The sequence below is a fragment of the Pinus tabuliformis genome, chromosome 4_2, assembly GCF_031772625.1.
Source record: "Pinus tabuliformis cultivar Carrire ecotype Pingquan chromosome 4_2, CPIR1, whole genome shotgun sequence".
NCBI lineage: Eukaryota > Viridiplantae > Streptophyta > Pinopsida > Pinales > Pinaceae > Pinus > Pinus tabuliformis.
The window spans coordinates 422,584,712-422,609,745 of record NC_142304.1 but is presented as its reverse complement, the minus strand read 5'-3'; the positions used below and the strand labels follow the sequence as shown (position 1 = coordinate 422,609,745).

The following is a 25,034-nucleotide window of genomic DNA, read 5'->3' as shown; positions in this document are numbered from 1 at the left end:
TCAGGACTACTCTTTTGAACTATAATGTAATTCTTGGTTTCGAGGAATTAATGGCTAGATGCATTCAAGAAGAAACAAGGGAAGAAGTGCAAGAAATGCCCATGCCTAAAGGTCCTCCTGCTGCCTTTTCTTCTCATGCAAAGAAAAGAAATAATTCCGGGACTAAATCAAAAGGAAAGGCTGGACCTAAGGCTAGAAGAAAATGACGATGTTATATTTGCGATAAAGCAAGTCACTATGTATGAGATCATGAGCATCATGATGAATGAGATCATGGACATAAAGGGCAACATGAGATCATGGACATATAGGATAGCATGATGATGATGCACACTAGTTTGAGCAGCATTATGATGGATAAAATCATGGACATCGGCAGCATGATGATAATCATGATTAGAGAAGCATGGTACAGTATGCAGTGGTGCAACTCGAAATCCCTCTGATGGCAATCAAAGGAATGACAAATTCAACAGCAAAGGTAAGAGGAGAGTTGGGAATCAAGGAAGAGGACAAGCATTCAAGAAGGCTAGAAATTCCAAGATGTATTAAATGCACCTGACCTCAAAAAGAACCTAGTGTCCATCTCGGCAATGGAAGACAAAGGCTACAAGGTAACCTTCAGCGATGGCAAGGTATGTATATGGAAAAATAATGTTAAAGATGCCTTTACTCTTGGGTTTAGTGTTGATTCATTATATCAGGTCTATGGAAGTCCGCTAGGTGTCATGTTTTGTGACACAACTATTTAGTCTGAACTTTGGCATCGGAGGTTTGCCCACCTTCATTACAAAGCTCTACCCGATGTAAGACAGATGGTGAAAGAGATGTCCGAATTCTGAGTAGAGAAAGAAGGTGTATGTCCAGGATGTGCCGAAGGAAAGCTCAAAAGGGGACCATTCCCCTCAAGCCAAAGCAAGACCTCCGATATATTACAATTGGTTCACTCGGGCATACCTGAGGTTGGCATTAAGAGGGAGACTACTACACCACATACTCCTGAGCAGAATGGTGTGGTGAGAAGGAAGAACCGCATGATGATGGAAGCTGTCCGGGCCATGCTACATGATCAAAGACTTCCGAAGTTTCTATGGGCTGAAACTACAATCATCGTTGTATATGTACAAAATCGATGCCCTCATCAAGCATTGGGTTCCTAAACTCCTGAAGAAATGTTCACCACCGGTCAAAGGGAAGTCATGATTAGTCATGATGTCACCTCTGACTAAGATATGGCTCTCAGCAAGGTGGACAATCTGCTGACTTTGAGTAGCTCTCAAGAAGCCGACACCATGGAATGGAAAGAAAAGGATGATGAATCAATGCCTAATGTAGAAGAACCCATGGATCCGATTGATCCTCATCCACATGAGCCTTCCTCTTCTAGGAAGAGGCCTTCATGGCTTAGGGATACTTGATGATGCTGAAGGACATGCTGCACCCTGAGGAACCTTCCATCGAAGTAAGAAACTTAACAGGTATCAGGGATACCTGACCATCATGAGCACGATCATACAAAATGAACCTTCATCATTCTCAGATGTCATCAAGCATTAATTATGGAAGGATGCTATGACCATAGAATATGAGTCTATTATGAAGAATGATGTTTGGGAAGTAGTTCCCAGACCCTAGGACAAGACTGTTGTTACTTCCAAATGGCTTTACAAGATAAAGCATGCAACAGATGGAAGCACGGAAAAGTATAAGGCTCGTTTTGTTGCTCGAGGTTTCTCCCAAAAGGAAGGTATAGACTATGATGAGATATTTGCACCTGTTGCCAGATATACGACCATCTGCTCGATCATAGCCCTTGCCGCTTCACAAGGATGGAACCTACATCAGATGGATGTCAAGATTGCGTTCTTGCATGGCCCGATCAAAGAAGAGGTCTACGTGGAGCAACCCGAAGGATTTGAGATTTATGATCGAAAATCTCATGTATGCAGGTTGAAGAAAGCTCTCTATGGGCTGAAGCAAGCACCCCGAGCATGGTATGAGAGGATCGATAGCTACTTGATGAAGCTGGGATTCACTAGGAGTGAAGCTGATCCTAACCTTTACTTTAAGGTTGAAGATGACAAGCCTCTCATACTGGTGTTGTATGTCGATGACCTCTTTCTAACAGGTGCAAACCCTCTCATTCACAAATGTAAGAGGGAGATGGCTTCTGAATTTGAAATGAAGGACCAAGGACTTGAAGTTTGGCAGAAGCCAAGGGAAATTTTCCTCTCTCAAGGAAAATATGTGGTAAAGATATTAGAAAGATTTGGTATGATGGACTGCAAGCCTGTGACTACCTCGAGGATCTTAACTTTTAGAAGTTATATGGTAGTGATGTTAGACCAGACTTGGGAAATGCCTCTGAGTTTCAAAAACTCATTCGCATTGATGTTCTTGGTGAACCTCCGTCCGAACATATGTTTTGCAGTTAGCATTGTGAGCTCATATTTGGTTGAGCCTCACTGGATTGATGCCAGGAATCTTCTGAGATGTCTTCAAGACACAATCTCTCATGGATTAAGATACACTGTCGGAGATGTGAGACTACTTGGATATACTGATGTTGATTGGGCAGGCAGTGTGGTGGACCGTAAGAGCACTTCCGGGTACTGTTTCACCTTGGGATCTGCTTCGATATCCTGGATGAGTAGGAAGCAGAAGTCGGTGGCTTTGAGCACCGCCGAAGCAGGATATATTGTTGCTAGCATAACCTCATGTGAGGCAGTCTGGTTGCGAAAGCTCTTCAGTGAGCTGTTTGGATTTACATTGGATACCACTGTGATTCTCTGTAACAACCAGAGGTGGGATTCGATTATTGAGGAATCCCGTATTCGTCAATTGCTCTAGCAGATAGACATCATCTGGGATATGGTAAGTCGATGAGCAAGGAAGCTCCATCACATTAAGATGATTTACAGGTTGATACACCTTGTCAAAGCCCCGAGGAAAGATCTAATCTGTGATTTTCCCAAACGACTTGGAGTCGGCAAGAAACCCTTGTACAAGGGTCCTGCATGTTGCATACATTGAGCTCTGGGAGCTCTGAGGGCTTGCGGTTCCTACTAGAGCAACATATGACCACAGGGTGACTCACCCTCCCCTAGTGGTGCACACTGGAACAAGATGATTCGCTCTCTTGTGGGACAAGATGATTCGTTTTCTTGTGGAACAGGATGATTCGCTCTCCTGTGTAGCAGGATGATTAGTTCTCCTGTGAGGCCTGGATTGATGTGTTCTCCATGGCGATTGTAGCAGGATTGATGTGTTCTCCATGGCGATTGTAGCAGGATTGATGTGTTCTCCTGTGAGGACAGGATTGATTAGTTCTCCTGTCGAGGCATCCTACCCATGCAGTCTGGGACTCATGGGAAGTACCTCTTATCTGATCAATGAGCAGGGAAATGAAGTTAGGGACCATAGTAGTACCGATGGACGCATCGTTGTAACTACCGTACTCCCTACACTAGGATGACTTCCATTGATCTGGGATCAATGATACTGGTCTGGGACCAGTGGTAGGAGTTGTACCATACTATGACGCTGACTTCGGGTCGGTTGAGACTGGTCTGGGATCAGTGGTACATACTCTGAGACTGACTTTGAGTCAGTGGAGGATGATATTGGTCTGGGACCATTGGAGTTGTACTCACTATGACGCTGACTTTGGGTTGGTTGAGACTGGTCTGGGACCAGTGGTACATACTCTGAGACTGACTTTGAGTCAGTATGATACATCCTCGATCATTTATTCTTCTTCATAATTCGGACAAAAGCAGAGTAGAACAGAACAATGCAAGAGTAGAGCAGAACAGAACAAAACAGTTCAGATCAGTGCAGGGCAGAACAGGACAAAGCAGAACAGGGGAAATAGAGCAGAGCAGGGCAAGGGTCAGGCTGTACAAGGCAGTGCATTTGATGGATGAATAGTAACGACCGATAGACAGATTGCAGATGAAGTTCTCCATGGTTGAGAGGGAGTGTTAAAATTGGCAACCAGGGCAAAACTTCATGTGGGTCATCTTATTCATGGCTGATAATATTTTTATTAGATTCCTCTCGTCGAGAGGTGTAGGATTGATATAAAGATCATCCGATTCCGATAAGTATTCATGGAGATATGAATTTATTTTGATTATGGAATTATTATCAAGCCGACCTACAACTCATGTAGGCTCAGAAACCCAACAGTCGCATCTATTCACCCACCAACGTTGTGTATAAATATAAGAGGACTTTTCCTCATTTGGACTCACTCATCTCATCACATCTCTCTCTCTCTACTGCGCAGATACGAGTCTCTTCTCTACTACGCTAAAATGGGTCTCTCTCTCTCACACATGTGAAGCCGGAGGCTATTGAATTTGAAGCAGCAACTGCAGAAGTAAAGATTGACTTGCGTGGCCTAGAAGATCTCCTCTTTGGAACTGCGCTGTAGGTTCATCTGAACCTCCTTTGAAAGCCGCAAATTTTGGTGGTGGAATGAAGTCAATCCGACGAACGGTTTGCAAGATATCGACTGCCCTAGTTTGAAACCGGAAACTGCTGAAACTGAAGCTGCAACTGCAGAAGTAAAGATTGACTTGCGTGGCCTAGAAGATCTCTTCTTTGGAACTGCACTGTAGGTTCATCTGAACCTCCTTTGAAAGCCGCAACTTTTGGTGGTGGAATGAAGTCAATCCGACGAACGGTTTGCAAGATATCGACTGCCCTAGTTTGAAACCGGAAACTGCTGAAACTGATGCTGCAACTGCAGAAGTAAAGATTGACTTGCGTGGCCTAGAATATCTCCTCATCTGAACTGCGCGCTGTAGGTTCATCTGAACCTCCTCTGGAAGCCGAAACTTTTGGTGGTGGAATGAAGTCAATCCGACTGTCGGTTTGTGAGATATGGTCTGCCCTAGTTTGATAATGGAGCCGCTAATGTTGTTGCTACTGATCTAGGGTTTGCTACTGTTGATATGAATCAGATTTATTGTACTATTTCTCTCTGCTGAATTATTGAAGATAAAAGAAGATTTGATGAAAGGGTTTCCCCACACATTGTGGGGTTTGTCCCTGGCTAGCCGCCACATCTTGTGTCTCTTGTCTTGGCTTGTTTTCTGTCGATCGTTTAATGTTCTATCTGCACTTTACTTCATGTACATGTGATTGCTAATCGGTGGAATATAATAAGAAAAAGAAGTAAACTGTTATAAGCATAGAACATACCATAACTTAACATTAGAGTTGTCTGTGATGTAATGGGGAACAAATTTGATTGAGCCTTGTTCTCATCTAGACAAATTATTGACAAACACACAAATATAAGAAATGATATATTGTTTAATATGTGAGTGATCTTGGACCAGTAACCAAAGTTTTGCTATGAGGGAAGCCATTTTGCCAATCATTAGTTGATATATTAGTTCCTTGATATGGTAAGAGTGTAAAAATCTTATTTTCTGGGGTTTGAAACTTTACTGTAATAGGTTTGTTCAGGCTGTAGAGGAGGGAAAAATTTGTATCAGGCATCAGAGATGAAAGTTATGAGATTAAGAAAAGGTCTGCATGCATGGCATTTAATATGATGGTTCCAGCGTGAATGTTGCATACCTTATTAAAGGTAAAAAAATTAAACGTGGTTGGGTGCCTTTGCAAGCAATCCTTACTAATGACTGCTAAAATTTTAGCAACAACAATTTTATAATTTCAAACTAAAACAATGCAAGTGGCTTTACAGAAAATTGTATGGTATGTATGCGCTGTGGAGATGGGTAGTAGAAGTCAAATAAATGATATTTTCTTTGTCATGTATTGAAAAGCCATTTTACTACCATTTGTTCTGTATTTGATGTGTTCACTGCTGCCAATTTAAGATGGCTAGTTTCTTGTAGCCAAATGATGGCTAGCTTTCAAATATGCACGAACTGTAAGTCCAAGAAATGTCATGGGTTATCTTGAATGCTTGATGAGGTTTACAATGGAATGGCTTGGTATGTTTGTAAAGTGGCACATGCCTTACTGTCAAAGGCAGCCACATTTTATTGAGGCTGTTCATTATTTTTATAGTTGTATTTGCTAGTAATATAACAAGTGTTGGAACTGTTTGTACTATTACAATGCTCATATTTATTTTATCTTTGCTATACAGATATAAATATACGATGTTATGTTAAATTTATGGAGTACTTTAATCATTCTTCATTTTTGAATCTTTTTGGTTGCAGGTTGCGGAAGGGCCATGTGACCAGAGTTTTGGAATTCATGTGGCTGAATTTGCCCAGTTTCCTGAAAATGTGATTGCTCTTGCTAAGGAGAAAGCAGCTGAACTAGAAGACTTTTCTTCTGTCTCTGGAAATGTAGATCAGACAATGGAAGAGGTATTCTAGATAGCTAACTGGCATTTTGATGTTAGATTTAAAAAATAAATGCATTTTCTCTCTTAGTTCCAAGAATTTACTTAAGATTGATTGATAGACTAAAATAAATTATATGTATAATTGTGGCTTTAGAATAGTCTTAACTTAGAGACAGGCATGGCCAATTTTTTGACCATCTTCCAGGATGGTGATATTGATCAATGTTCATCCCTATTCAGGTCAATGAAGAATGAAGTCAAATGTGCATGCTGAAACCTTCATGTTTGTATGACTTTCAAAAGGGATCAGTTTCTCCGCCCTTTCCCAAAGTCAGGAATATTCCCTTTAGTGCCTCTATCTCTTGCACTAGGTCCCGATCATAGATGGAACATCAGGTGTCCTCAATATTCAACCTTCTCGATAGTGCAATTGAAGACTGCTAAAAACTCTCTTTTGCAGAATCTATATTATAAACCATTCTAGAGATGAGAGAATGTTATTAATGTTGACGGATGACCTAGGCATAGGTCAATGGGACTAGAAAAGCTAATTAATAAGCATAAATATGTATTATGGAGAAGATATGACAATATTTTGAAATTATTAATGACCACAATTGGTCACTGGGACACTAAAAAAGAAGTGCATAAGGCATTTGTTTGCTAAAATAAAAAAAAGCAAAGACCTAGTAACAAATAGGAGTAGGGTTAGACCAAGGACAAGCAAATCCTTAACAATGTAGTGAAGTTCAACCCTAAAGAGGAGAACAAATAGAGCAAGTGATTGCACAACGAAGAGGAGATGTCATCCAAGCCACATGAAAAACATTGAATAACAAAGTGGTCTTTAGCTGTGTTTGAACTAGAGTGGGAACATGTGTTCCCATCAGTGATTGTGAAGTCTGCAATACTAAGTTTGATAATGTCATATGGAGAGTGGCCTTGACTAGGTTGAGTAAGGTAGTTGAGAAGTGTGCATAGAAACTCTCCTAAGATCCTGGGGTAATAAACTCTTAGAAGAGGGGAAAATTTAGTGATGCGATCTCATCCAAGAAAATTATGCTTGGCATGGGAGAAAGCAAGAACCCTTCCACATTGAGAATTGGAATTGGTATGATTGTGGAGCAATTTGAGTGAAGGGGCACAATCATATTGATTTGTTGTTTTCCATGGAAAAATCCTCAATACTTGTATGATGCTTGACAAGTCCATTTGACAAGTTGGATGGAAAGAAGGATTTAATTGATTAGGTAGATTTGTAGGGGAAATTCAAGCTCTATTGTCTAGAGGAGACCACCTCTTTGAGAAATAGGGTTAAGAATCTTCGTTTGGGATAATGGAAGAAGTATTCCCCATTAAATCTCCATAAGAATAATGAAGTCTCACATAAATCTCGTAATTAATAGAAACTTGAATTTGAAATCTTTCTTGTTGAAGATAACTTACATATATTGTAAAGGAAATGGAGGAAGTATTCCCTGTTAAATCTCCACAAATGAAGGCTCGCATAAATATCGTAATCAATAAGAAACTTGAATTTGAAATCTTTCTTTTGAAGATAACTTACATATATTTTAAAACAAATGATATATACAAAGAGAACAACATGTGTAAAATAAATGATGATATATAATCAAACTTTTCTTAGATTTACTAAAGTTGCAATTAAATCAAACTAGGTTGAGGAATTTTTACTGCAAAATGTAGTAGGCTTGGTACAAAGCCTCACTAGGAAACCTAGGTCTTATGGGAACAAAGAGATTAACCACTATTGTCACCTTAATGGCCTCTCTCTGACTATTTAGTGGTGGATGTTATCCGCACGAGGATGGCTTTCCGAAAGTACACCAAACAAGGTCATCAACAAACAAGGGCCCAAGGGTGATAAGAGGTCAAGTGGTTATGGAGGAAGGTATTAGTAGGGCGTTGATGGTTTTGATATGAGATATAAGCAATCAAACACTCTTTCCACCAATTCCAATAGACGAGAAGAGGGTTGCTCTGAACTAGGGTTTTATTGATAGGTAGGTTTACAACATACAAAATCATATAACAGCTAAGAAATAGTGTCTAAGAGATAGACTCAATAAAGTATCAAAGGTTATCAAGAGGTACACCAAGGAAAAGGAAGCTTATGGAGTCTTTAATGGCTTAAGATGCATAAAAGAACAATCTAAGACTAGACATCGGCCCTAATTTGGGGATAAAGATGCAATAAATGCTATATTTTGTCCTTTTAACTTATGCAATGCAATTTTTATCAACAGAACAATGCCATTGATGCAAATTTATCATAACATGCAAAGTTAAACCAAACCCCAACTCTAGCCAGCAAGAATTAAGAAATGAGATAGAATTTTAAGGATGATCATGACAAGTAGACTAGTACCTTCTCTTAATTGAGCAATGGAGTCAATTATGGCATGGCCTATGATGAAGGGCCTTGGATGAAGAGAGAGGAAGGATTTTCTTCTCTTAGAAACCTTAGAGACTTCTCTATGTGGGAGATTTAAGGTCAAAGGATGCATAAGCCAAGTTCCATTGATGGATTCTTGCAAAACAAATTTTATGTACCATAAAGATTCAAGATTTCAAGAAGAATATTGCACGTTTTTAATATGGCCCAATAAAAACCCTAATTTCAGCAATATAACATGCAAAATGGAAGTTAATAACAATAAACTTAGAATTTCCACAAGAATCACTTCATCAATGCTAGACAAGTCTCTCCATGCAAAAATCTCTCTTCCAAGAAAATTCGCTCCACTAAATATTCATTGGATCCAAGAGAAAAGTACGAGAGAGCTAGTGGGCACTTCTTAAGAGGAGAGAAGTGAGTGAATGAGTGATAATACTTATGAAAGTTACTTCCATGTTCCCTTTATTCATATGAAGACAACCAAGTAACTTTTCATAAGTTTAGAATTAAAAGCCCTAAAAATTTGCTTGAGCATTCAACTAGGCCTAAAGGTCACAAGCTGACCTTAAGATAGTTTTAAAACATAATAAATATGTCAAAATATCCCATACGTGGGAATAAATGCTTTCCAGCACGAAGTCATCCTCCTAGAATGGACCATATTTGTCAAGCAAGTGATAAAGTGGTCCTTGATTGCTCCTCATTTCAAGGTAATCATCAAAGTGCATGGGTACATCTCCAAATAACATCTCCTCCACAATGACATCCTCTCCAAGAAGGCTCATGTTACCCTTTTAGGGCTTGTGCAGATGATGTGGCAAATTTTGAGGTAAGCGTTGGCATCTAAGCATGATGTGCTAGGCCTCCAAAGTCATTTCAATGGTCTCCATCATCATTTGGGCTTTGGAATAGGGCAATGTCCATCAAATATAGTCAAGGTCAGTCAGGAAGCATCTTGGGTCCATCTGGGCACATTGTCAAATAAGCCAATGCATTGGCCTCATGGTACAATGTTTCAACATCTAGAGGCGTAGCAAAGGGGGCACAACCATGTGGAGGCTCCTCAAAGCCCAACATTCGTCTCAGGAGGGCAATGATAGGGATCAACTCTACTCTCAAGAATGGGCAAAATTTCCTCTAAATGGTGCTTGATAGGTGTCAAGCTAAGTCACCTAACACGATGACATGGGACATGGAGGACATGGAAATGCGAGTATCCAATACGAGACATGACGACCCTAGAAACAAGACGTCGATGGCACATTATATATATACACACACACACACACACAACAAACTAGCTAATTATCATATGTACAAAAATGAAATATAAAGAAAGATTCAAATCTCTTTATAATTTAGAAACTTAAAGTCTAAAACATTAACAATTTTACATGATGATGATGCAAATTCACTTATACAACTAGTGCATATAACCAAATCAGCATTGAGTACAATTCATCATTCAAACCAAAAACACATCAACAAAGAGGCTCTAAATGGCCTCTAGAGTCCAAAAAAATGATGCTACAACAAATAATTAGTACTACGTATCATCAAAATCATTGCCTATATTGGGATCCTCATCATCAATATCACCCTCTAAGCATTAAAATAACATAGAAAATGCTTAACATGTCAAATTGAGATTTTGTTCGAGTGATGTGACATTTTTACTAGGTTAATGATAAACGAGTTCAACAATCACTGCCACCAAAATCCAGGTATATAGAAGGATTGGTGCTCGTTATTAAATGCTAGTTTTATACCCTCATACATGATAGAATTGAATGGAAACGTCACAAATTACAATCCCCAAATCTTGAAATCCTGAAAATTGTTATGTTTGTTGGGATTTTAGTGAGATCTAAAGTTATACTTTCTCCATATGAAATCAAACGAGGTTGAAAACACTTTCAAAAATTCTAAAACAATGAATGGTAATGTTAAAAATTACATAGAATTAGTAGGGCTTGGACAAATCCACTTCTCAACACTTGAAATCCCTTCTAACACTGCTTAATCGACCTTAGTTGCACTCCAAAACCTTTGAGACCTCTAAACTTGTGTCTAAATTGTGTGCTAATGAGGCAAAAAATCGATTTTAAGACGTTGTGGCTATTGGGAATCATGATTGTCATTAGACCAAAAGATACAGGTGTTAATCAACCATCGCATCGCCAGAGATAAGGATCCATGAGAGGTGGTTGGTCCATGTCTCGAAACACACAGGAAGCGTTGGTTTATCCAATGTCCAACAATCTCCCCCCTGAGGCGAGGCGGGTGTGTATCGAACTCATGACCTATGCTCTGATACCACTTGTTGGGAATCACGATTGCCATTAAACCAAAAACCACAGGTGTTAATCAACGATTGCATTGACAGAGATAAGGATCCACGAGAGGCGATTAGTCAATGTTACGAAACACACGAGCAACGTTGGTTTATCCAATGTCCAACAGTGGCTGCGTTTTTACCAGACACATATTGGAATATTAGGACACGAGTAGAGGGCTTGAGTCAAACTTGTTTGGACGTGTCATGCACATGTTGTGTTTGACACGAGTCAAATTTGTGTTGGACATGTCTCACGCACATGTCATGTTTGACATGTGAAATACGTGACACGAGGTGGTGGATAAGGATGTGTTAGGTAACTTAGGTGTCAAGTCATCCTTCAAAGGATCTCTACTGCATGAGTGATGAACCACTTATAACATACCCTCAAGATCAAGTGAGATCAACATCATTAGGGACAACAACTATTAAAGTATCATAGTGGACCATATTAAATGTTAGGGTTGTTACCTATTCGATTAGCAGGGTCACTAGGGACCTTGAAGCTTGCTGGATGGGCTCACACAGGGCTAGGACTCACTATCACCTCGACCCGAAACCCAGTTGTTTAGACCCAAAAACCTCGTAAATGGTCAAGGGAAGAGTTTCTACGATGGAGTGGGTTTTGTCTCTACGAGAAGTTGCCCCCACTATTGACTTAATAGTCCCCAAAACGTTCAAACTCAATTAGGAGTGGCCCCTTTGGCGAGGCATCTCCTGTCTTTAGATTGAGTGTGTGATTAATACAAACCCCTGCACGATTTGATGCTCCACTCCGAAATGGTCTAGTCGCTTGGAGTGATCCACCTGCAAAACAAGAATGACCTTTTAGCTAGAGTTGATAAAGTTTTAGGGTGCCTTGGTAGGTTTCTTGCTCTTTGCACTATATACCTATTTGTTCCCCTGGTTTCACATGAACATTAGTATTGAGTTTTTCAAGGATCAATGCTACACAATCTTGCTCTTCAACATACAACATTGATGGGTTGTGTGCTTCAAGTGATCAGTGTTAAACACTATATGAATGGGCATGTAGGTTGGTAGATCCAACACACACCTTATTTCTAGTGTACTTGATGATAATGATAGTGAAGGGCCATATATTAGTAACTTAAGTTTTTTGTCTTTATCCTTGAAGCTTTTTAAGGATTAAACCACTTAGCGTCCTAAAGAAAATTTGTGTAACTTTTAGATGTTGATCATGCTTAACCTTGTGAATTTGTTGACTCTTTTGCAAAGGTTTCTTGAACTTGATCATAAATTTTTTGTTTGTCATATTCGAGCTTTATGACTTGCACGTGTTCAATGACTTTCACCATCCTTGCCTCAGGGATGGGTCCAAGATTGCTAATAGATTGTTTGGAAAGTAGGGAAGGTGCTCTTGAAACCATGAAGTCCTTGTCACATTGTGAAATGCACATTTATAATTGTGTTGTGCATATGGGATGTTGGCATTGCTACCCACCAAAATGGGTGACACTATAGGAGAATTTTTTTTCTCCCATTCTTCGCATCTAGTCGGCGAACCATGCAGCCCCTAACAACCACCACAAGCTGACAACTTGCCATTTTATCTCTGCCACTTGTAGCAGTCATATACTTTCTCACCCATCCTGTAGGAGCACATGGATGAAGGCGGGCTTCCAATCGAGGTACTTTATTCATTTTGCAATCAGGTGCTTATGCTAGTTTGTATTTGGGCATTTTATATGGCTTATGGGGTGACTTGAAAGGAGGGGTTTTGACCATGATCTTGTTCCTTCATCTTAAATGGGGGGTTAATCTCTGATCCTAGTCCAGTGGGACCTCCCCTAATGTCCCAATGGGTATAGGAGGGGCACTACTCGGGAAGCCTTGATTGAGATAACGTTGTTCCATCTTTCCTTATTCCATACTTACCATTTTCTATCTTAATTACAAGCCCATATTCCACCTCCATACTTTTGGTTCAATTGACCATTGGTTCTCTGGGATTTTGCACCCATACATCCACATACTATGCAGGGCCCGTAACTTTGCCCGGGGAGGTTGATGTAGCTAAAAGAAAAGGCAAAAGCATATTATTGGCACAAAATAAAATAAAAGTATATCAAAATGCAAAAGATGGTCGTGATATGCACATTAGCATGTGGGAAAAAGCCTAGCATGAGCAGCTCTACCTCACTCATTATCGCCATCACTCAGTTCCTGAGCACATGTCGCTTTATTACATAATAAAAGGAATCCTTGAATGTCCCAACTCTGATGATAAATGGAATGACTCATCCTTAGGGGGTAATACAACTGTTATACATCATTCAAAGCATGCTCTAACCCTTTGAGCTACAAGCAATAATACAAGAAAAAATCAAGCAAAAGGCGCATAGGAGGGGTGGAAAAACAAAGGCCGAGTTGGTAACTCATGCATCCACGATTGCTCACTACTCACATTTATACACTCAGGATGTGGATCTCGATCATGCTGGTCCCTTTGACCATGGCAATGCTATCAGAACTGAACCAGTGGACAAATAAAAAAACCTTGTGCACTGGGAACCGCTCAGAACCAGAAAAAAATTGGTTTACCTAAAACACATAAAATATTCATATTTTAAAGAAAATCATATACATTCATGTGCATCCATATGAATCCAGACCATTTATACACAAATATGCAAAAATTCTCATTTATATAGTAAGTAATAGTGCGTATAACCAAAATAGCACTTAGTGCAAAGCATCGTTGAACCAAAAAACATGAAGAAGCAGAGTCTAAAAGGCCTTTATAGTCCAAAATAACATGATAGTATGATACTACAGTCTACAATACTACAACTACAACCTACAAGTGCTAGTTGTGAATGTCATCATAAATATCATTAGTCTGATCATCATCCTCATCCTCATTTGAAGAATGAATAGCATCGAAGATTGCAATCGTTGCCTATATTGGGATCTTCGCCATCACGATAACCCTCTAAGCATTAAAATAAGATAGAAAAAGCGTAGCATGTCAAGTCAAGATTTTGTTTGAGTGATGGGTACATTTTTAGTAGAGTCGTCATGATAGAGGAGTTCGACAACCAATGCCACTAACATCAAAGTACATAGAGGGATTGGTGCTCTTTATTAAATGCTAGTTCCTTACCCTCGTACATTACAAAATCCAATAGAAATGTTGCAATCCTCACAATCCTGGTATCTTAAAAAATTATTAAGTCTGCTTGATTTTGTGTGAAATCTAAAATTCTACTTTCTCCGTATGAAATCCACTGAGGTTGGAACAACTCTTAAACATCTTGAGTCATTTCATGGTAATGTTAAAAATTTAGGTAAGAGGATGGAAAGGAAAGATTAAGTAGAATGTGACTTTTACTTTAAGAATTTAACATTACCATGAAATGCATAGAAATAATAGGACCATAGGCTTGAATATTAGGTTGGCCTAGGGGAGAATTATAAGTGGGCCAACCAAGTGAAAAAATAAAAAAAATAAAAGAAAAGGAAATTTTTTTATATTGACCTGGGAAGGTACAAACTGCACGAAACCGGTCCTAAATTGGCGGTTCGGAGGCTCGGTTCTAACTGATTTTGGGCCAAAAAGGGTTGGACCGACCGGTTCGATCGATTCTGATAGTATTGGACCTAAGAAACTAGATTTTCCCTCCCCCCCGTGTCCAGAATCCCACAAAGTGGACACGATTCTCTGGGACACGTGTCTGATTCTCGTGTCTAGCGTGTCCTAGAATGTGGGATTCTGGAGTCTAGCATGTCCTCGAGTAGACCCATTTATCATTGTTGAAGATTGTAGATACATAGTTTGTCTCTTCATTCATCATGTTGAAGAGGTTGAGGAAGGTCAAGACTGCTCTTGGGGCCATGATTATTTCAAAGTTTTGGTATTTTTGGAGAAAGACAGATCAAGCAACCTCAAAAAGAGTCAAGGACATAGTGTTAGATGATGCTTGGTGGGAGAGGGTAGGTCTCACTATTAAAATCATGGACCGTATCATTGGTTTGCTACGATTTGTAGATATAGACCAACCCATCCTAGGAGAGGTTTATGAGGGATGTTATTCCATGTTTGGGTCCATGAGGACCATTATTTTATAGAATGAGTGCCTTGATTATGAGACATCATCAGAGGCCTTCTTCACCACCATACAAGATATTCTTATCAGCAGATGGGACAAGAATTGCTCACATTTGCATTGTTTGGCTTATTCATTGAACCCAAAATACTACAACCATGGGTGCCTGAATGGTGGACCTTTCCGCAGATTCCCTCCTTACATGGATGGTGAAATTTCACAAGGGAGGAAGGATGCATTGAGACGGTTATTTCAGGATAGAGCATCCCTTGATGAGGTGGAGGATGCCTTTGCAGAGTTTTCCACTCGCACTAGGCAATTTTCCAGGATATGATGTTATTAGAGACAGGGGGGCTAAGAAGCCCTATTCTTGGTGGGCAACTCATGGGGCATCAAGCCTTGCTCTACAATAGTTAGCCATGAGGCTCCTCTCAGGTGACTTCATCCTCGTGTTGCCAGAGGAATTGGAGCTCATATGGGAATTTGTATAGTGTCAAGAAGAGCAGGCTTGAGCAGTCCAAGGCAGAGACAATGGTGTATGTGCACACCAACCTTCGTCTTATTTACAGGCAGAGGGATGAGTGGTTGAAGGGAAAGACAAAGATGTGGGATGTCTTTCCTGATGATATGGGTTTGGACAACAGTGTTGAGTTGGCATTGGCCAACTTGGATCTTAATGACACAATGCTAGATCGTGTCAATTTTGATGATGGTGATACTCTTGAGGGGTCACCCTACACACTAGCAAATGCAGAGATTACATTGGATACAGAGGAGGTGGATGCAACAGTGAAGAGCAGTAGTGACCATGACATATGTTGATGATGATGATGATTGATGACTGATGAGCTACCTACTACTTTCAACTTGTTTTGTATTTGCTATTTCTATTTTCCATTGGCATTGCTACTACCTATGTAACACGTTTTGATTTTGATGACTTAATGAGAACACTGCAGTTTGAAGTTTCTTGTCTTTCTCTTATTGAATCATTGATGAATTTGTCACAATTGTATTTGTATGCATAATGTTACTTTGTAAAACTTGCAAATTTTAAATTTACAATGTAGAATCTAGATCTATGTCTGAATTTGCATCATGAATGAGAATTTATGTAAGAAATATGTAATTTTTAATATATATATATATATATATATATATATATATATATATATATATATAATGTGTCCTAATGTGTCTTGTTCCGAAGGGTTAACGTGCCCATGTCAGACACTCAAATCTTCATGTCCCGTGTCCTCGTGTCAGGTGACTTAGCATTGGACCATGGCACTTGGCCATGAAGTCTTCTCCCCTCCGTACAATCATTATTCACTAACATCTATGAATTGCAGGGTGGACTGAGGAAATGTTTCTGCCCCTTGGGGGTTGGAAATGCCTAATAGGGTTTGTCTGTTAGCCACTCTTACCTAGGGAGGAAACACCATTGCGAGTTCAAGGCCCCAAATTTTGGAAGGGAAGCCTTATTTGTGTTGAAAATCTAGGGCATCCTTTTTATTGATAGTTACTTCTTTAATTAAGTTAATCTTTTTCCATTACAAATTAATTACTCGAAGGATCTCAACAATAAATACAAGATACTATGAAAATCATAAAGAGACAACCACACAATAACACAAGAGTTTATCTTGGGAAAATCCACATGGGGGAAAATCTGAATAATCCTTTCCTTATAGAATGAATTCAGCAAGAGATACATCAAAGTCAAGATGACTAACCAACATAAAAGACTAGCTCAACCTCTCACTAAGAAACCAAGTTAACTCTCCTCATTCTGATTGAAATCATAGAGATAGAAGATGCTGCCCTTTTGCACATAATAGATGACCAACAAAAATTCAATCCTCTTCCATAGATTCGAACCATAGAATTTTGGCCCTTTTCCACGTGATCTCACCATAAGGGTCTTGTTCTTCTTGCGCAAAGATGCAATCTCCTAATTCCATAGAGATTCAACCTTTGGACACAGAAATATATCATTGAAAATCTCGCCTCTTACAAGAGTTATGCCATAGATAATTTTGGTCCTTCTAGCACAATGATTACATAGAGAAATTTGGTTCTTTGCCACGGGTATATGCCACAGGAACATGTACGAAACTCAACCTTCTTTCCTTGCTTGAACGAGGACAAAATCAATTGATATCTTCTCCAACTATATTCGGCCTCCTTTCACCTTGTATTGCAGAGATATCTTCCTTGGGAGATGAGCTATTCAAATTGCCTTGAGGGAGGATGAGTCACTTATATTTATTATAGTCTTCCTTGAGGGTTGAATGGGTGCCATAAGTGGTTAAGTCGTGTTGTGTAAGGGGAGCGCCGACTTGGTCTTCTTGTGGACATAAATCATGTGAAAATTCCAAAACTATCATAATAACTAGAAATTATTTTCCTAATTGTTAATTTATTTAACAATTTATTTGCAGTTTTCTACGACAGATACCAAATAATTCGCACTATTGATTTCACAAACAAATATTGAGGAAGAAACATAGCGTTGGAACCTGAGAAAATCTAGCACACACACAAAAATATGAAACCGCTATTTTTGGACAAATGTCCCCGAAAAAACCCAACTAGGGAAAACCAGTGCAACAACTGAGGGTTTTATTATTATGTAGCAGTGAGAAGTTCCAAGTACAATAATTTGGATGCCGAAATCTAGCTATCCTGTAGAGAAAACACTGGCAAAAATATCTAGAGGGAATTTACCCTCACTCCAGGCAGTTCCGACACTGGACTACCTCTGAAAAGCAAGTTGTCCAACTGGGCCTGCATAGGCTCTGCATCAACCTGATGTTCCCTGTTGCAATTGCTTCTCGAACTGACTGCTAATCTAGCCCTCTTGCTTGCTGTCGGCTGGGAAAACGTCTCTGATACTCTGGGACTCCTTCCTGGCCTTTGGAACTGAAAACATTTGCCTTGTTCAGCAAATCTCTCCACTCTGGTACTCCTTCCCGGCCTCTGGAACTGAAAACATTTGCCCTATTCAGCAAATCGAAGTGCCTTCTTGAGGCTCTGTGTTGCCTCTGCGCAACCTCCTAGAGAAATCTCGGCCTCTCTGCAAATGTACTCGCTGGATTTGGAAAACTTCATCTAGCCTCACTGTCCCTGCCCCTTACTGTCTCTGATTCCTCACTGAAGCTGGAACTCTTTGACAACTGACTGTTGTGACTTCAGAAAATCGAATTCTCCAAGTGTCTCTGGTGTATTCTCCATCGCCACATTGATCCGTTCTTATATCTTCTTGTTGGGACTCCAACGACCAAGATTAAATCTTAATCATGGCTCAGATCATTTATAGATCACTTTGTGTGAGTTTCTAGAGAATTCTCACCTCGACTTAATTAATTCTCATTAATTAATCAGTTTTCCTAAGTCTAGACAGGAAACATTAAAAAATTGGTTAATAATCTAATAAAGTCATCTCTATGTGAAATTTTCATAAATGATTTTTGGGTTTTGGAGATCTCATGTATTCTAGCCTCTCCACCAAATTTCGTGGTTAGAATGCATTCGATGCTATAGAAACTAACACTCCCTCTTAGCGAGGACTGTGTTCTCTCTAGTGCTGCACATCCTGTCATAACCAATGTTGCACTAATCGTTATTGGGATTAATTCGGCGCGGGGAAAAAATCGGAAAAAATCGTAATAATCGGGAAAAAATCGGTAATAATCGGGAAAAATCGTTTGGTACAAAAATATTCATTTTTTTTCAATTTTTTTAATATCTAAACCATCTACAACATAAAATAAATACATTGACACATAAATATGATAAAAGAACTAATATATAAGATGTTTAATATCATTTCTAGTGCCACATCACACATAACAGTGAATCATGTCTTGAATAGTAAGTCCTGACTCATGACTCCCAACTCAGCCTCAAAATATCAACAAAAAATATAATAATGTATCTCATATCATGAGTCATAATGTCATATACAATGAAATGAACCAAATAACTAAAGTCTAATACTACTGATTTCCTTTGCCCCTCTAGATGTAGATGTCGGTGGAGTTGGCAGTAGACTCTGTTGTGCTCTAGAAGCTGAAGAACTAGGAGCTACAGGAGGTAGACCACGTCCTCTACTTGTGACAGGGGTAGCTTGGGTCACCTCCTTCTCCCCATGAAAAAAAAAATTTCCCTGATTTTTACCCAAAAATCGCGATTTTTTCATAAAAATTGGTAAAAAAAAAACCCCGATTTTATCGTCTTTTTGAAAAAATCGGGATAAAGCGATTTTATCGCGATTTTTTAGCGATTAGTGCAACACTGGTCACAACAGCATGTCTCTGTATCACCTCCTGTCACATTGCAACTCTGATGCTGCATCTATGTTGCTGTTGACACTGCCATACTACTGCCAACACTGCAACTACTTCTCATCTGTTGCTGTTGCAATTGCAGCAATTGCAATTGAGAAGAATCCAAAATATTGAATCAATTGTGTTTAGTATGATGCATTTGTCTCCTGAGTCATTGACTGCTACTAGCATCTGCACTGTCACTGAAGAATTTGCACTGCTGCTGACTCATATATTGAGCCACTTGCTTTGTTACCAACACTGCATTGTGCTCCTCAGCATTTTACTACCACTAGTTTGCAATAGTCACTTTCGTACCAACTACATCAAGTGCCACTGATCCATCCTGCTACTGAATATTGTGGGCCACCGTCGCAAGGTAATGATCCATGAGGTGGACTCCTCAAGGACCCTGCCCACTTTTTGTAGCTCTTAAGGGCTACAACTCCAAGTCACCCCACCTCACTCCTGGAGGTATAACTGCCATCATCGTGAAGTCTTCCTCCAACTTGGAGGACAACTTATCTTTCTCATCATGTGCTGTTGCCTAATCCTGCTTCTCTTGCTTGTCCTTCTTTCTGAGAGGACACTGGGTACTGTAGTGGCCAAACTCGCCACAACTGAAGCACTTGACCTGAGATTGGTCCTTGTTCTTCTTCTTCTGCTCCCCCTGCCCCTGACTAGGACCCTTTGATGCGAGGGCCACATTCTCCTCCTCCTTCACACCCTTTGATCCGCTACTATTGCTGCCATTGATGGAGCTCTTTAGCAGAGCTCGCCTCAACTCTTCCTGTTGCAAGTCAACCCACATTCTGTCCCATCTTGGTAGCGTGTCTCTGCTCAATATAATTTGGACGAAGACTTGCCAATCCTTCAAGACACTGTTGAGGTGCTGCCCCAATAGCTGCAAGCTGGTCTTGAACCTCTTGAATCCTGATGAGAAAGGGATCTATGCCTTCCCCCTTCTGTATCCTAATGCATCTCAACTTTTATTCCAAGAACATCTTTCGCTGCTCGGAAGTACCTTGGTATAGCATAGAGAGAGCATCCCACATTTCTTTCGCTGTTCCCATGGTCGTTATATGTGAGACTATATGATTTCAGAGTCTATCCAAGGTCAACTGCTTCTCCTTTGCCATTTCCTTTATGTATTCCTTGAGCTGGTCTGCATCTCGGACAACTGCCACCACATTATCTATGTAGGCTTTTAGGCCATATTCATCTAGAAGGAAGGACATCCTAGCCTTCTAGATGACATAGTTGGAAGCACCATCCAACCTATCCTGATTTCTAAGCCCTGCTGTGGCCATCTCTGAATCTGTCGAAAACTCCCTCTTTCCCTCTGCTTGGCTGTTGCTTTTCTACTCGCACTCTCTTTTGGAATGCACAAATTTTCTAGCTACTATTGCCAATTTGCTTGGAAAAATTTAACTTCTGAGACTCGAAGCTCCCTAAGAGAAATTTTCCCTTTGCTGCGTGTGCTTTTATCTTCCACACGAAGTTGGTTCTACTGCTGCAAAACTCTTTGCATCCAACTAGAAATTTGCTCGCCGAAAATTTGAGCTGCAGCTACCCCCTTTGACTGCTGGAATCACAATCCCAGGTAATTTGACTTTTATGCAATCTTGCAATTGAGAATCAAATTTCTGCACCAGCAATTCGGCTTGCTTGTTTGGGTATTGCGTCGCCTCTGAAAATTTTGGCCTGTTGCTCCAACTGAACAACGAAATTCTCACCTCCGCTCCTGAGCTTCCTGGTTTATCACTCACGCTTTGATATCGTGTGAAAATTCCAAAACTATCACAACAACTGGAAATTATTTTCGTAATTGTTAATTTATTTAACAATTTATTTGTAGTTTGCTACGACAAATACCAAATAATTCACACTGTGATTTTCACAAACAAATACTGCAGAAATAAATAACGTTGAAATCTGAGAAAATCTAGCACACACACATAAAAATATCACACTATTATTTTTGGACAAATGTCCCTCGAAAAATCCAACTTGGGAAAATTGGTGCAACAACTGAGGGTTTTATTATTATGCAGCAATGAGAAATTCTGAGTACAATAATCTGGATGTTGAAATTTGGCTATCCTGTAGAGAAAATATTGGCAAAAATATCTAGAGGGAATTTACCCTCACCTCGGGCAATTTTGACACTCGATTGCCTCTGAAAAGCAAGCTGTCCAACTAGGCGCAGGCTCTGCATCAACCTGATGCTGCTCGCTGTAATTGCTAATCTAGCTGTCTTGCCTATTGTTGGGTGCGAAAAGATCTCTTCGACACCCTGGGACTCCTTCCCGACCTTTGGAACTGAAAACGTCTGCCCTCTTCAGCAAATCGAACTTCCTTCTTGAGGCTCTGCGTTGACTCTGTGCAGCCTCTTAGATAAATCTCGGACTCTCTGCAAATGTACTCGCTGGACCTAGAAAACTTCCTCTAGCCTCATTGTCCCTGCCCCTCACTGTCTCTCCTTCCTCACTAAAGCTTGAACGCTCTGGCAGCTGACTACTACTACTCTCGAAAATCAAATTCTCCAAGTGTCTTTGATGTATTCTCCATCACCACATCGATATCTTCTAATATCCTTCCTGTTAGGACTCCAACGACCAAGATTAAATCTTAATCGATGGCTCAGATAATTTCTGGATCGATCTGTGTGAGTTTCTAGAGAATTCTCACCTTGACTTAATTAATTCTGATTAATTAACTAGTTTTCCTAAGTTTAGACTTAGGAAACATTAAAAAATTGGTTAATTATCTAATTAAGTCATCTCTAGGTGGAATTTCCAGAAACGATTTTTGGGTTTTGGAGATCTCATTTATTTTTGACTCTCCACCAAATTTTGTGGTTACTGGTTAGAACACATCCAATGCTACAAAAATTAACAAATCATAATTTCAAAATTCAAAAATTTCCTTTCGACTATAATTCTTTTCTTTTTCTTGTAGCCATGAAGAACATGATTCATATAAATTTTCTTTCACAAATATAATTCATATTTCATCATTAAAAATAAGAATGAATATTACGAAGACCGACCATAGCTACATATTTCAACAATTTGAAGTATTAAATAGCCCTTTACATTCAAGCTTGGTTCACTTAGATGCAAAAATGATTATTGTCCCTCATGATTGGTTGCTTTGACTAGGCTTTATGTTGTGATTGTTTGGTGGTTTAGCAACCCATGACTTGGGCACCTTACCCACAGTTACCTAGGCCCCAGAGAAGTATATTGGCACCCACAGGTGAAGCGTTGAGAGCCTTAGGTCTCCAAGCAGTAGCAACACATCATACATACCGCTGGGCACCTCTTGCACCCAGGTCGTTCTGCCACTTTGCATTGCATTTGATGATTCTTTAGGATGATACACCTGGACCAACATACCCCGAGGCTGGCCTTAGCACCTTTTGAAGGGTGGCAACTGATTTAGGGCCCGGATGAGGATGGTCTCACCTCCAGAGACTTGGGAGGGCTAATATCACCTTGAAAGCCCTTAATGTTGGAGTAGAGATGGACATTATCAGCAGTTGGAGACCCAAGAGACCACTTTATTGTAGCCCAAGTGGATTTTGGGGACCACAGAGGGATATTGATGGAGATTTGAGCACCAACCATAAAATGATGATTTTTAAAGGCTTCTACACCACACTTGGCAGTCAAAAGCCTCAATGCATGATACTTGGAGCTCATTTCATGGATGATGTCAGCGTTATGAGGCCTCATGGCTCACACGTGTGGCCTTTCATTTGCATTTAATGATTTATGTCTAAGCTAGTTGGTTTGGCTTGTAAGCCAAGGTTCTATTATAATTTTAACTTGTAATTAGGGGCTCTTAGGCTAATTAGAGATTTGTCCTCCTCATATAAAAGGAGGAGATGACTTTTTCATTTCTCATCATCATCACTTGTGAATTCAACCTCTTTACTTGAGAATTTCGTTCACTTGTACCTATTGGAGAGATGTGGTCTATGGAGCATATTTTGTCTTGGAGCTATATTGCTGTCTTTGGAGAAGTTGCCTTGGATCAATGGTTGGATTATACACACATATTGCCCTTTAAGTGCGTTTATTGGAAATTTCTGATTTCATGTCTAATGTATGTAATAATTTAGTGATCTAAGTTTAATATTGTGCTCTAATTTTGTTGAATATCAATTTTATGGAAGCTAGGTCATATCAATTTTATTGCATGTATGATATGTGAATTACAATCCCCTTGGTGATCTTACATTAGCTCTCCCAAGTGATCCCTCACAAAGGTAATAGTTAGGGTTTTGATGCTAGGGCATCAAAACATCCTTACTCCTTTGCAAGTGTTAGCCAACCTAAAGAATCCATAGACTCCATCAACCCTAGGACTAGGCTTTGGCCATCCATCGCTGGTGACCAAGTAATATTTTGTCCATAATTTTGGATTCTCTCTCTCTCTCAACCCTCTTAAGGCCAAGCAACCAACTAGGGCCTAGTGTGAATTGACTAGGAAGGGAGATTTTTGGTCTTGGAAAGTCTAAACATCATGTTGTAGTGGTTGCCTCAAAATCATTCCCCTTGGTGGGCATTCATTCCAATTTCATCCATAATTTCTCTTGCCCTAGTTGTTTTCCCTAGGGTAAAACCCTAGTTTGGTTATAGCTTCAACTTGAGGGCTTCTTGAGGGTTTCATGTGCCATAACCTTGTTGAAACACATTGTGGGAAACCCTTTCTTGACACTTTGACCTTTGGCCATCCCAACTCACAACATATCAATCAAACCCTAGGTCTTGTGTTGCCCTAATTTGGCCTCTCTAAGGAAAGCGAATTGCCTCCTCTTCATAGTTGGAGCCTAGTACCTAAATTGTGTCTTTCCCTTAGAAGCCTTTAAGTCACCTCATACCTTGAAACCTAGAATATCTATTATAGGTGACCTTATATTAGGACTCCTCCCATTGGTGAAAATCCATAAAGAGTAGGGGGTAGTAGCTATGGTGACAGTGGGCTACTACCTCATTATTGTCACTTGGTCTAGTGATAGCCTTGTAGGGTACCCCTCTCAAAGGTTTTCTAGAGTTTGCGGCAACAAACATCCCACGCCTTTAAGATGTTTATGATCATTGAACTATGGGGAAGTTTGACCATTTGTCTCTAGAGCTTGGTATACATCAATCCCCATAAAGGTGGCCAAAAGTAGCAAAAAGATCCATTGTTGTGGTTAAAGAAGCTTGATGATGGTAGAGCAAAGTTCACCCATACTTGGTCAATGAACATCCATGTTACTCGTGCTAAAATTGTCTTCTTCTATGATATCAATATGCCCATTCTACTAATGTGATCAATCACCATTAGAGACTGCTTGCTCTTACTAGTGGTATGTAAACCTTTGAGGAAGTCCATTGACATTAACTCTCATGGTTTGTTCGAGATTGTAAATGGGATATACTTGCCTAATGTTAAATTATGGTATGTTCTATGCTTAGAGCAGTTTACTTGTTTTTCTTATTATCATCCACAGATTAGCAATCACATGTACATTAACTAAAGT

At 39.8% G+C, this 25,034-nt stretch overlaps 1 protein-coding gene across 1 annotated transcript in view; it reads left to right on the top strand.

Annotated features, from left to right (window-relative positions):
- The window catches only part of MSH2 (MUTS homolog 2), a 220,453-nt gene that overhangs the window by 154,116 nt on the left and 41,303 nt on the right, over positions 1-25,034 (top strand). The window contains exon 12 of the mRNA XM_089428792.1: positions 6,210-6,362. Within this exon, the coding sequence (XP_089284918.1) occupies positions 6,210-6,362 (153 nt within the window). The remainder of the gene's footprint in view (positions 1-6,209; positions 6,363-25,034) is intronic.